We start from the raw sequence: 12652 nt of genomic DNA, 5'->3' as shown, positions 1-12652 counted from the left end.
TACTGTTACAAATGCATTGTTTGATACTAATTTTTTTTAAATAATTTTTAAAACATTTATTTTGGCTGCACCAGGTCTTAGTTGTGGCATGCGGGAATCTTTTAGTTGCAGCATGGTATGCGGGCTTCTTAGTTGTGGCATGAGAACTCTTAGTTGCAGCATGCACGTGGGATCTAGTTCCCCGACCAGGGATCAAAACCAGGCCCCCTGCATTGGGAGCCTGGAGTCTTACCCACTGGACTACAGGGAAGTCCCACTAATTTTTAACTTTTTTGTTATTAACCTCTTTTTTAGTTTGTAAAGTTCTGGGGTTTTCCTCTTGCCTTTAGAATTTAGACATTTCACCATGGTGTGTCTTGAGGCATCTTTTAAACTGTTTTAAGTACTTGGTAGACCCTTTCAATCTAAAGAGCTGTGCCTTCATCTCAGGAAGAGTGCTTAGATCTTCAGGTGTCATCTTCTGTGTCTATTACTTTTCTTTCTTTATATCTGTTTGTGTTTTGCTTTATTTTTGGTACTGCTTTCTGGGAGCTTGATACTTCTGTTTCCATTCTTTTTCTGTTTAAATGCTGAGGTGTTTTATAATAGTTTTATTTTTACATTTATGTTTTTAAGTGGATATGATTTCCTCTTTGAAGATAGTAGTTTTCTTCTGTTTCTTTTATTACCTCTTTCCTCATGGATTAGTTCTATTGGTATTTAGCACACCTTCTTCATATATTTGTCAATAAAGGTTAATATTGAACAATATTGGTAGCTGGAATGTGTTTTCTAACCCAGGAGAGATCCCCTGTTTTTCTGACTTTGGTAGCCAACTGTAGTTACAAGCAAGCTTCGGCTTGTAATTGTGAGCAAGAAGGAAGCACTGGAGCTTTAACATCTTTTCTATATGGGTGTGTAGGCCATCATCTGTACTGAACCTTCCATGTGGTTTTCTTAGGTTAACTGGTGGCTCTCCCTTCCTCCTCTCGGTCCTTAAAGTGACTGGGGGAGCTTGTCTTTAGTGGCAGACATGTGAATTAGTCCAATTCAGACAATTAGTCCAATTAGGCAGTGAATTGGACAAGTGAAAGGTAATGGAGAATAAAAGAAGAGCAACTGTGTTATAGAACTTTAATTTCAGTAGTCTTTTAATTACCCATTTGATTTTTCTAATGACCATCATATCTTTTTCTCAGAACCCTCCCTGTGTCTTCTGTTACTCAGTTTCTTCTAGGAAAGCTCACTATTTTTGAGGTGTTCTTTGACTCATGGTGCTGGGATTTCCTTTGTTCTATTTTCAGTCTCCCTTGCCCCCCTGTCTTTAAAAAAAGTTTCCAGAAAGATGTCTGATGCTTCTAAGGGTTTATTTTTATTTCATTTGGATTTGAAGAGGGAGGAGGAAAGGGTATCGGGGAGCTTTAGCAACATTTCACATTTTGTTTTGTTTCTGCTGGGTTTAGTGAACACTTCTGTAATTTTGAAGAGAAATTTGGTAAAGAATCTAATTTTGAACCTAGCTCTTCCAATCTCAATTTATTGGTTTATATGCTGAGTTTTGTGGGCATCTTAAAGCTGAATTATTTTCCATAAATATTGAGAAACAATGAAAAGGTATAGTACTTGGCACACAGCAGTTAACTGGGAAATATTCATAACCATATACTTAATGTACCTTAAATGGTATAAGCTATGACATGTGTGTTACTATATGTTATATGTGGGAGTTAAAGTCATATATTTGTTCATGCTTACACTTTATATAAATCATGCCAGTAGTTAAAAGATTCTAATATAATACTTAATTATTCTTTCCTAGAATTTATTGTTCTTGGATAGGATCACTCATATTATTACTGTAATGGTTGATTGCATCGACTTTTCACCATATAATATTAAGTATCAGCCCAAAATTAAATGTAAGTATTTTATTTGCTTACCTAATATATCATAAACATGGCTCTCTGAACTGTTGTCAGGGCAAATCCTAATAGCTTTTCCCATCTCATTTTACCTACTTTTGATGCTGTGTAACCATGTTAGTTACTGTGCTAGTAGCTCACATGCTTGCTCTCTTTCCTTCTCTGTGTGTGTGTCTCTCTCACCCTCCCCCCCAATCTAACTCCTTTTTATGATGCAGAAACATAAATATTGTCCTATTTAGAGATTGTCTAATAATACAGATGATTTTACTTCATCTGGTACAAGGGATTATCTGGACAGAAAACTTTGACGTTTGTTAAAATGTTCTCATTTGGTAGCCTGATTTGAAATAATCATTGAGTTGACATTCAACTGCATAGAAAATCATGGCAGTGATTAATCAGTTATGGTTTCACAGGAAATTTAAAATGATGCTAAAAGTTTAACTCAATTTTTACTGTATAAAATTGGACAATTGAAATCATAACAAGTTGTCTTATTTTTATAACTATGTTCCTTGGTTAATTCTAAATTATATTGTAATAAATACTGAGCTATTTTATTCTACTAAGTGGTTCTTTGAACTTATGTATTTCTACCAGTGATTATATATTTTCATACTGTGTAGGAAAGAACCTTCCAGTAATGAAAAAGGTGGATGTTTAAAGGTTACCTTTCCTGTTTAAAGATTGGGCACATACTCAGTTTTCTTTTCTTTTGGGTTTTTTTTTTTTTTTAAGGTTCATATCCTTTTTTTTTTTTTTTTAATTTATTTTATTTGTTTATTTTTGGCTGCGTTGGGTCTTCATTGCTGCGTGCGGGCTTTCTCTAGTTGCAGCGAGCAGGGGCTACTCTTTGCTGCAGTGTGCGGGTTTCTCATTGCGGTGGCTTCTCATTGCGGAGCATGGGCTCTAGGTGCGCGGGCTTCAGTAGTTGTGGCACGCGAGTTCAGTTGTTGTGGCTCGCGGGCTCTAGAGTGCAGGCTCAGTAGTTGTGGCGCACAGGCTTAGTTGCTCCATAGCATGTGGGATCTTCCCGGACCAGAAATCAAACCCATGTCCCCTGCATTGGCAGGCAGATTCTTAACCACTGTGCCACCAGGGAAGTCCCTCAGTTTTCTTTTAATAAGATCTATCTTTGATGAATTAATGTAAAGATGACTAGAACATAAAATATTTTTAGGGTTTTTTGTGGGGAGTTTTTGGCTTTTTTGGGGGGTGTTTCAGTTTTAACTAAATAGTAATGTAGAGAAACATGTTATGTGACTGAACTGTATTACAGGTCAGAGCATCCCAGCCTCGATGCCACAGAAATGGATGTGCTTGAATTGTTTTTTTTAATCTCAGCCCCCTTTTGGGCTGAGCAACACTTACTCTGATTACCTCTTTGTCCGAAAAATAAAATTCTCTAAATATCTTAACTATAAAAAGGTTATATAACAAATGATATCAGAAATTATTTTGTAAGTCACCGAAGTTTGATAAGGCAAGACAATGAGCTCCAGGTTGACATAATTTTACCTATTTTGTTACTTCTGAAAAATTAGAATTAACTGAATATCCATTCTATCCATGATCTATAAACCCAGAATTAGAAGTCTTTTGTCTTCATTCCTTGTCTTGCAAGAGGTGTTCTTGCTGTTTAAATTTATGGAAACTAGGGGAGATTTCTAAAATCTGCCAGCAAAAGTTGAGGAGGAAAGGAAACAAAAATTAGAACTAGTTGAAAGAAAATTATTATTATTCATAAATATGCATAAGGATCACTTTGAGAGTTTTTGGATAACTTTTTATTTTGTAATTTGTTTTAGAGAAACATTGCAAAAATTATACACAGACACTAAACATTCTTTACTCAGATTCCTCAGTTATCAGTTGATTGCTTTTGTCTTATCATTTTCATCCCCCACTCCCCTTTATACTTTTTATTTTTATTTTCTGGAACCATTTCAAAGTACTTGTAGACAAGTCTTTGATCTAGAACATTTCCCAAGTCTTGTCTTTCACAACCTTTAAAAGTGAAGAGTACAGGGCTTCCCTGGTGGTGCAGTGGTTAAGAATCCGCCTGCCAATGCAGGGGACACGGGTTCGAGCCCTGGTCTGGGAAGATGCCTGTGCGCCACAACTACTGAGCCTGCGCTCCAGAGCCCGTGCTCCACAACAAGAGAAGCCACTGCAATGAGAAGCCCGCGCGCCGCAACGGTGCTCACCGCAACTAGAGAAAGCCTGTGTGCAGCAATGAAGACCCAAGGCAGCCAAAAATAAATAAAATAAATAAATTTATTTTTTAAAAAATTAATAAATCTTTTTTTTTTTAAAAGCAAAGAATACAAATAAAGTTACTTTTTGAGAGTCTCTCAATTGGGCTCTGTCAGTATTTCCTCAAGATTAGATTGAGATTTCATTTCTTCACGGGGATACTACAGAAGTATTTTTTTCAGTGCATTATGTCAACAGGAACACAAGTCAGTTTGTCCCATTATTAATGATGTTAACATTTACTATTTGGTTAAGATGGTATCTGCCAGGTTTTGCACTGTAAAGTTAATTAGTAAATACTTATAATTAATAAGTTAATGTTTTGTGGCAGGTACTTTGAGACCATGTAAATATCTTGTTAACCCAGCATACTTTTACCCATGAGTTTTTCAGCCACTGATGCTTCTTGCTTAAAACACTATGATGTTTCCCAAAGTGGTAGTTCATATTGTTTCATTTAATTACGTTACATTACTTTGTACCAAGGAGTTTATCTCCTTTGCTTTAATTACATTAATTCTAAAAGCTGTCCCCATTTTAATTATTTATCTCATTATGTTCCCATAATAAACCATTCTACAATTATTTATCAGGCCACTAAGCACCAGACACTTACAGATGCAAGTGACATCCTAATGTAAGATATAGCTTCCTTTGTCCCCTATTTATTTTGTTTTTATCAGCATGGATTTCTGTTATTCAGTAGGCTATAATTTATTATTAAAATTTAATGTTTAATGTTCTTGTTGGCATCTATGACCTTTTCATATGTTTCTATTATTCTTTGAGAACTTTGACATAAGATGTTTATATTTTTCCCTGCCTCAGCCTGGAACCAGCCATATCTCCAAGGAATATGGTTCCTTTTAGCTGAGAATGGCATTTAGAAACCAAAATCTGTTCATTGCTATTAAGGTGTCAATGCTTCTGGATCTCTGAGTGGACAGAGGTGGGAAATACATTGGTGTGTTTGTGAACTGCACAGTTACCTGTTTCTCTAGATTTACTTTCAGTTATTTTCTCATATCATAAGGTTTATTGTAGTTTTGGATATCCCTTTTCTCTGTTTACCTGCCTCAGTATATATACTGTTTGATCAGTCTCTTGTATGTACCTGCTCCCCTGACTACGGGCTGTCTTCAGCCTCAACATACTAGCCAAGAATTTCTGGGTGGCCTTTCCAATTTAAATTATTCATGTATGGGAAACTGATTCTAGGGAAGAAGGTTGACTTCCTTTCAGTAGCAACACTTGTTTTTCATTTCACCACATGATATTTTTTTTTTAATTTTTATTTATTCATTTATTTATGGCTGTGTTGGGTCTTCGCTTCTGTGCGAGGGCTCTCTCCAGTTGTGGCAAGCGGGGGCCACTCCTCATCACGGTGCGCGGGCCTCTCACTGTAGCGGCCTCTCTTGTTGCAGAGCACAGGCTCAGTAATTGTGGCTCACGAGCGTAGTTGCTCCGCGGCATGTGGGATCTTCCCAGACCAGGGCTCGAACCCGTGTCCCCTGCATTGGCAGGCAGACTCTCAACCACTGCGCCACCAGGGAAGCCCGATGTTTTTAATTAATAAGCACTGAATTAGAGTTTTCTCTTAAATCTGAAATACCTTAACCTTAAAAGAATGGATTCTTTGAGGGAAACAAAGGTAATTTCGGAATAGGTACGATTTTCTTGACAAGACATAATGGGTTTACCCCTGGAGAGAGATGGAGTCTAAGAAGGGTACAAAGGAAAGTTGGACAGATACATCTTTTTCTTTAAATCTAGGCTTTTTCCCTTGTATTATTTCTGAGGATTTGGATCTCTGACTTGTTCAGTATTAATTTGTGGGGTTTGGTGTACTATAGATGAGCCAGGAAGCAATGATTCTAAGGGAAATCTTGTTTCTTATTTTTAAAATGGACTTTAAACTTTTAATTTTGGAGCACAGCTTATATAATTCAGCGTTTTCTTACAAATTAGTTGTTGAAATTCTGAGACTATAAAATAAAAATTTTAATGCATTTAAAAATTCCTTAGAGAAAATAGAGTCATTTTTCTGGAGTTCTTATTCTAGCTCTGTCAAACAGTTTTCCCTTTTCTCTGATTCTCTTTTAGAGACAATGTTGTAGTGATGTTTATCCACTAATGGTATTTCATTTTAAGATTTGTGGATATCACTCTACAGAAACACGTGTATTAGATGTAGATGTCATGTAAATGTGAGACATAAATTGTAAAGATGAACAGTGACACTTTTCAACACACTTGAGTTTTTAATAAGTTTAATTTTATCCTAGCACCACAGAGACCTTCGGATTGGTCCAAAAAGAAGAAGGAGCCCTTGGGGAAATTGGCTTCTTTATTTAAACTTATTGTGAGAGTGATCTATCCTTTCCACACTCTGAGCCTCAAGGAAGTGCATTCTGATACTCTCCTCGCTATTGGCAACTCAATCACCAGCATTCTTTCCAATGTACTTGGACATATTTCTTTGCCTTCTATGATCCGAAAAATGTTTGCAACTTTAACAAGACCTCTGGCATTATTTTACAAAAACTCAAAGTAAGTATTTTGGCTTAATAACTTTGAATTAAACATATATAACTAGATTTGGGTAGCAAACGTTTATTGTTTTCATATCAGCTTTGCTGTTAAAGATCTTAATCTTTAAAGTTTAGTGGAAAGGGTAATATATGAAACTATGCTTTTGTTAAAAAGATAGTTCAAGTAATAAGTATGAGGTAGAAATTGGAAGTCACTTTATTTTTCATGATTAATCCAACCCTCTTTTTACTTTAGTGCATGTCTTTTCAGAACTGTTAATACAAAAAGCATACCTCTTAAATGTATGATTCATATGACTTGACACACTACTTTGCAGTTAAGTATTATATATGGTATGCACTTAGTATATTGGATGCATCTTGCATCATACACCTAAGAATCTCATTGTTTTTAACGTCTGCGTAGGGTTTCATGGAACTTTACCCAATTTCCTGCTGGTGGACATATGTTTTCTAGTCTTTTTCCTTATAACTAACAGTATTACATTTGAACATATGTGTGCATAAATCATTTGCCGCTAAATAGCAGAACAGGGCCCTAAAATTGAAATGGTTGGTTCAAAGGGTATATGCATTTAAATTTCTGAATTACCCTCCAAAAGTTTGTATTAATTTACATTACCTTTTACATTTGAACCAAAGAAAGCGGTGCCTAAAAAACAACATGAAAAAATCCCAAGTAACTTACTTTGAAAGAAGCATTTGGGAAGAATTCATTAATGTTCTTTATAGCAAGCTTGTGTGGTTCAGTTATAATACAGCCTGTCTTTCATAAATTCACAGAGAAAGCTTTAGGAACAGATTTTTTAAAAGACAAAATAGAACTCCAAATTCATTAAGTTTTTGCAAATCTTTTTTAGTCCTTAAGCTTCATCAAAAATAATAATGCTTTTTTAAAAGCATGGAAACAAGTGACTAGTATTAATACTTTGAGGTCTATTCCAGATGTTTTTCTTTAACTCCTATTTTAAAGACAGGTTTGTTTCATGTTTAAATGTTTGCACTTTGACAATTTTTGTTAGGTCTTGGGGCACCTTTGTATATCACTACATGTGTCTCATTTTTTTGTGCTGCATTACGATATTTCTAGGTTTAATGTTCTAAAATATAAATGGTACTCTGTGTTTTTCTTCATAGGTTTGAAGAAGTTCCTAAAGTGTATAGTTGTATGAACAACAAGGTAAAAATAGACATTGTCCATAAAATACACTTTCATGAATAAAAATTTTAGGATTTAAATAATTGTCTTCCTTAAATATAATTTTGCTGATTTTTTTTTAAAGGGTTATTATTACACCTTAATTTAATGAACTTTTAGTAACAAGATGTGGATATAATCAAAGGATAGTTTTTTAAAGAAAGATTTAATATTGCTTTAAATTCATATAACTCATCTCCTGTCTCATCCCTTTATACATGAAGGTAATTGGTTCCACAGTTTTATAGGTAAAACTTCTGTAGGCAACTATTAATCTCTTATAATTTACGTGAAAACATAATTTTTTCTGTTAATGGAGAATAAGCTTGAATTGAAGCCGTTGTATCGATAAAATAAGTTCTTGCCGGCCTATAAAGAGTGTGATATATTGAAGGTGATGGGCGCTCTTAAAAAAAAAATTGAAATAATAGCATGTTCTGTGAGTTTAATTTAGTATGCTTTGTACTTTTTATTTTTTCTGTTTGGAAAGTAACATTTCTAAGTGTTACCCTAATAAACTTTTTCTTTTTCCTAGTTAGAAAAGCTACTAGGAGAAATTATTGCTTGTCTACACGTCAGCTACACTGGGACTTACGACAGTGAACTTCTTGAACAGATCTCGCCATTATTATGCATAGTATTTTCACACAAGAATAAACAGATTAGAAAACAAAGTGCTCAGTTCTGGAATGCCACATTTGCTAAAGTGACGATGTTGATTTATCCTGAGGAGTTAAAGTATGCTAACAACAAAACTCTTTTATACAGTTACTCTGTTCTGATTGTGTATTGACATTTTGGTTTTAACATAAAATTTCCTTATGAGGAATCATTGCAGAGGATTTCTTAGTTGAAATATTATTTGGAGTACATGGTGATTATTAAAATTATTTGACCCTTTGCTTTGGTCCTTAGAGTAACCTTAGTTTTAGGAACATAAAAATCAATTTCAGATTATCCTTAACAAAAGAAATTTCCAGCAAAAGGCAGGAAATTGATGGCTGTTAAATGTAAGTGATGTGTACTTAATGTAACAGTCTACTTTTGCTCAAAATTTTCTATGATTAAAATTTGGAAAATTGGAAAACTTTTTAAAGAATAAAATTCAGAAACTGAAGAGTTTAGTGAAAAATTCAGATATTGTCTGTAATTTCTCCCAGTTTTATGTATGTGGAGTAAGAAACAGTCTTTAAGTTGGCTGTATTTTGCCACTTTAAAATTATAATTAAAGTGTTCTTGTTAATGTGTCATCAGTACTACTTACTTAAGGCATATATATTTATGTATTTTTTTGAAGACCAATACTAAAACAAGCCAAACAAAAATCTCTGCTTCTGTTGCCTGGTTTGGAAAATGTTGAAATTATTGAGGAATCCAGTGGACCATACTCAGATACAGTAAGTTGTGGGCGGGGGCGTTGTTTACTTTTGCATGATGTTTGAGTAGTTCTTTTATTGCGTTTCAGTGTAGTTTTAAAAAGGACAAAAGCTTAGAATGGTTTACTGACGTGATAAACAAGTAAAACCTGAGCAGAAGTGTTCCATAACAGGAGTTTTCCATAAAGTTAGTTGTGTGGCCTAGAAAACTTATGAATTCAGGGCAGTAAATTTCACCATGGAGTCTCATTTAAATAATCTCTGGTTCTTGTTCATTAATGATCTTTTTTATTTAACTATGGCACCTCATGTGTATTGTTTTGCAAAGGTTGGAATTATTGAAATATATGGTTAAATGTTGCTTTATATAAACTGGGAATACTAGTTACTAATCCCTATGTAAGCAAGAGCTACACTTCATTTTCTCATTTCTTTGCATTGAATCTCATTCATTCTGCCAGAGAAACACATCCTTGATATCCCATTATCCATTTGGACCAAGGTTACTTTGGCTGATAGTACTTGATTACTGTCTAAAGATTAAGGAGTAAAGATACAAGCACTATATACTCATCAGGTAGAACACCCTTACGCACTTTTTTCCTATTCAACAACAAATGGAGTCTCACCGTTTTTTGTTTAGAACCTTAAGAGAAAAAGTGTTATAGCTAGCTAAATGATTTGCTCTTACTTAGTTTTGGTTTTTGGGTAAAATAAAAATTCTTATCAGATAATTATCTAGACTTGTTTAGACTCCTTCAGTGTAATTTGGCCTGAAAAACCCATATATTCTGTTGGGAGGGACCTGATAGTATTTTCTGTCATGTATGTTTTATTGTTTGAAGTTTTATGGCTTTGGTTTTTCTTTTTAAAAAATTTCCAGTAATAAGAGGGGTATTTGAGTCCAATAATTTGATTCATTTTTATAGTGTTTATTTGATATATCTTATTTTCAGGAGGCAAAACAACTATTGCTATATAAGTTGGAGACAACAAATCTTTGCTGTTACTGCATTAGACAGTGGCTTTCTTTTCTTTGACATGATCTTAGTAGATATGAATAGTCAAAAGAAATTTGAAATGAGTATTGATTAGACTGTAACTATCAAAATGTGAAAAGGATAAATAAAAAAGAACATTTGCATATAATGAAATTGTTTTACTTTTACAAAAACAGACAGAAAATTCACAGTTAAGTACGAAGATAAGTGGCATGGAAAGAACCTCAAGTGGAAAAAGAGATTCTTTTTTGGCACAAACAAAGGATACAAAAGACAATATGAAACCACCAGTTAAAGTATGTTTTTCAAAGTGTATTTAATAGAACTTTTAAAATTAAAGTATATGGTAGCTTGCAAATATACAACTTCTGAAGAAAAACCTGTTAAAGACTAAATAAAAGATGGGATTGTAGGGAAATAATAAATTGTGGCCTGGGAAGACTATTAAGATGACATGGTAATCTAGAAGCCTTGGGAGATGATTACTTCTTAGTAAAGTTAAGTCTGCATAACTCTGAGCATTTGTTTAGTATAGTTACTTGACGCAGCAGCCCCCTTGAGATGGAATGAAGCTAAATAAGATTAACTATAACATAGGTAGCATGAAAGGAGACTGTTTTAGAACTTCTGTTATTGAATAGAAAGAGAATGCATCCGCAAGACATCTGTTGTAAGCTCATATATAAAGCTAAATATCTAGTATCTAGTGGCCAATTAACCAATTTTCAGATAATAATTCTTTCTTCCAGGACCTCCAGTAAAGGGGTGTTCTAGAATCTTGAGAACATGGCCCTGGCAAAATGAAAGAAATATGTTATTTTTAAAGAATAACTTTGACACAGTCTTGTAGCAACTGAAAAGTAGAATGAAAACAACTGTGCTGAAAATTTGTAAAAATGACATTATGGTACCAATATTATTGGTATGTAGGACATATTATTTTGGCAACTTTTACTTAATTTGAGTAGTTTGTGCTTCAACTTGAAACTGCAGATATACGTTCCTCCTGCCAAAACACTTGATTTCTATGTGTTGGCCTGAAAAACATTTGCCCATGCTTTTTTGGTAAGCACACATTTGCCTACCTTTTTTTTTTTTTTTCTTTTTTTTTAAAGGAAATGGAGATCCATTGTTTTTTTTAATAAATTTATGTATTTTATTTATTTATTTTTGGCTGCATTGGGTCTTCATTGCTGCACGCTGGCTTTCTCTAGTTGCAGCGAGCAGGGGCTACTCTTCGTTGTGGTGCGTGGCCTTCTCATTGCGGTGGCTTCTCTTGTTGCAGAGCACAGGCTCTAGGCACATGGGCTTCAGTAGTTGTGGCATGTGGGCTCAGTAGTTGTGGCTCGCGGGCTCCAGAGCACAGGCCTCAGTAGTTGTGCATGGGCTTAGTTGCTCCATGGCATGTGGAATCTTCTGGACCAGGGCTCAAACCCGTGTCCCCTGCATTGGCAGGCGGATTCTTAACCACAGTGCCACCAGGGAAGCCCTTGCCTACTTTTTAAAGAGGTATAATAATTTTTATTTTCGGAGTATTTAATAGAGGCAGAATGAAAGTTAAGGACATGGTACTAATTGTTATTAACCAGGAGTATTGAACTTCAAACTTCCTAGTCATTATCAAAAACCTTTATCAGAGTGCCTGAAGAGGGATTGAAGTATTGGAAAATAATTTGGAAACTCAAAATGCACATTAACGTTTTCAATTTGCAGTTGAAACTAGAGTCTTCAACTCCAAAAGCAAAGAGTGAAATGCCTTTGGAAGAGGAAAAGTCTACTGACTTTGTGTTTATACCTCCAGAAGGAAAAGAAACAAAGGAAAGAATACTAACTGAACACCAGAAAGAAGTACTCAAAACGAAGAGGTTTGTAGTACTTTTATCTTGAATTGAGTATTCCATATTTACATTTAGATTTCATGCGGCAAACCATAATTTTGAGTTTATAACTAAGATGCTGTGTATACTGTGCTATATTTTAAGTGTCAGAAAGAGACTCTGCATAACTACATTTCATAATGTATAAGGCTGCCTTGAAATGTGCTAAATGTTTCTAAACAATTCCTTTATTGAGGTGTGGGAGGAAAAGGTAGGGGAGATGGTTTCATAGAAAATCTGGAAAATAAGCATTTAAACCTTGATTTTATATTGTTCTTAAAATGTAACTAGATGTAGAATTACAAGTTTAATTTCTAGTTGTAGGAATAGCAGATATTCAAGTTGCTTATAAAAAATCTTTTTCAGGTGTGATATTCCTGCCATGTATAATAATCTGGATGTTTCACAAGATACTTTATTTTCTCAGTATAGTCAGGAAGAGTCTATGTAAGTATGGAAGTTGTTGAAGTACCTGGTTTTCTAATTTT

The 12652-nt window shown here is 34.5% G+C and overlaps 1 protein-coding gene across 6 annotated transcripts in view; it reads left to right on the top strand.

The window, feature by feature from the left end:
• RIF1 (replication timing regulatory factor 1) overlaps positions 1-12652 on the top strand; it is a gene marked incomplete at its 5' end in the record, with an annotated part of 65379 nt that overhangs the window by 27152 nt on the left and 25575 nt on the right. For 5 of the 6 annotated variants that reach the window (XM_082395718.1, XM_082395714.1, XM_082395715.1 and 2 more), the window contains 8 exons: positions 1799-1898; positions 6446-6710; positions 7850-7892; positions 8446-8648; positions 9208-9307; positions 10464-10583; positions 12001-12152; positions 12531-12611. In XM_082395718.1, the coding sequence (XP_082251844.1) occupies positions 1799-1898; positions 6446-6710; positions 7850-7892; positions 8446-8648; positions 9208-9307; positions 10464-10583; positions 12001-12152; positions 12531-12611 (1064 nt within the window). The remainder of the gene's footprint in view (positions 1-1798; positions 1899-6445; positions 6711-7849; positions 7893-8445; positions 8649-9207; positions 9308-10463; positions 10584-12000; positions 12153-12530; positions 12612-12652) is intronic. The other variant, XM_082395716.1, reaches the window with a different exon arrangement.

The sequence above is a fragment of the Balaenoptera borealis genome (genome assembly GCF_965194805.1).
Source record: "Balaenoptera borealis genome assembly, chromosome: 6".
In the NCBI taxonomy this organism is placed as follows: Eukaryota; Metazoa; Chordata; class Mammalia; order Artiodactyla; family Balaenopteridae; genus Balaenoptera; species Balaenoptera borealis.
Note: the sequence above shows the minus strand (reverse complement) of the source record. Positions and strands in the feature narration are given on the sequence as shown.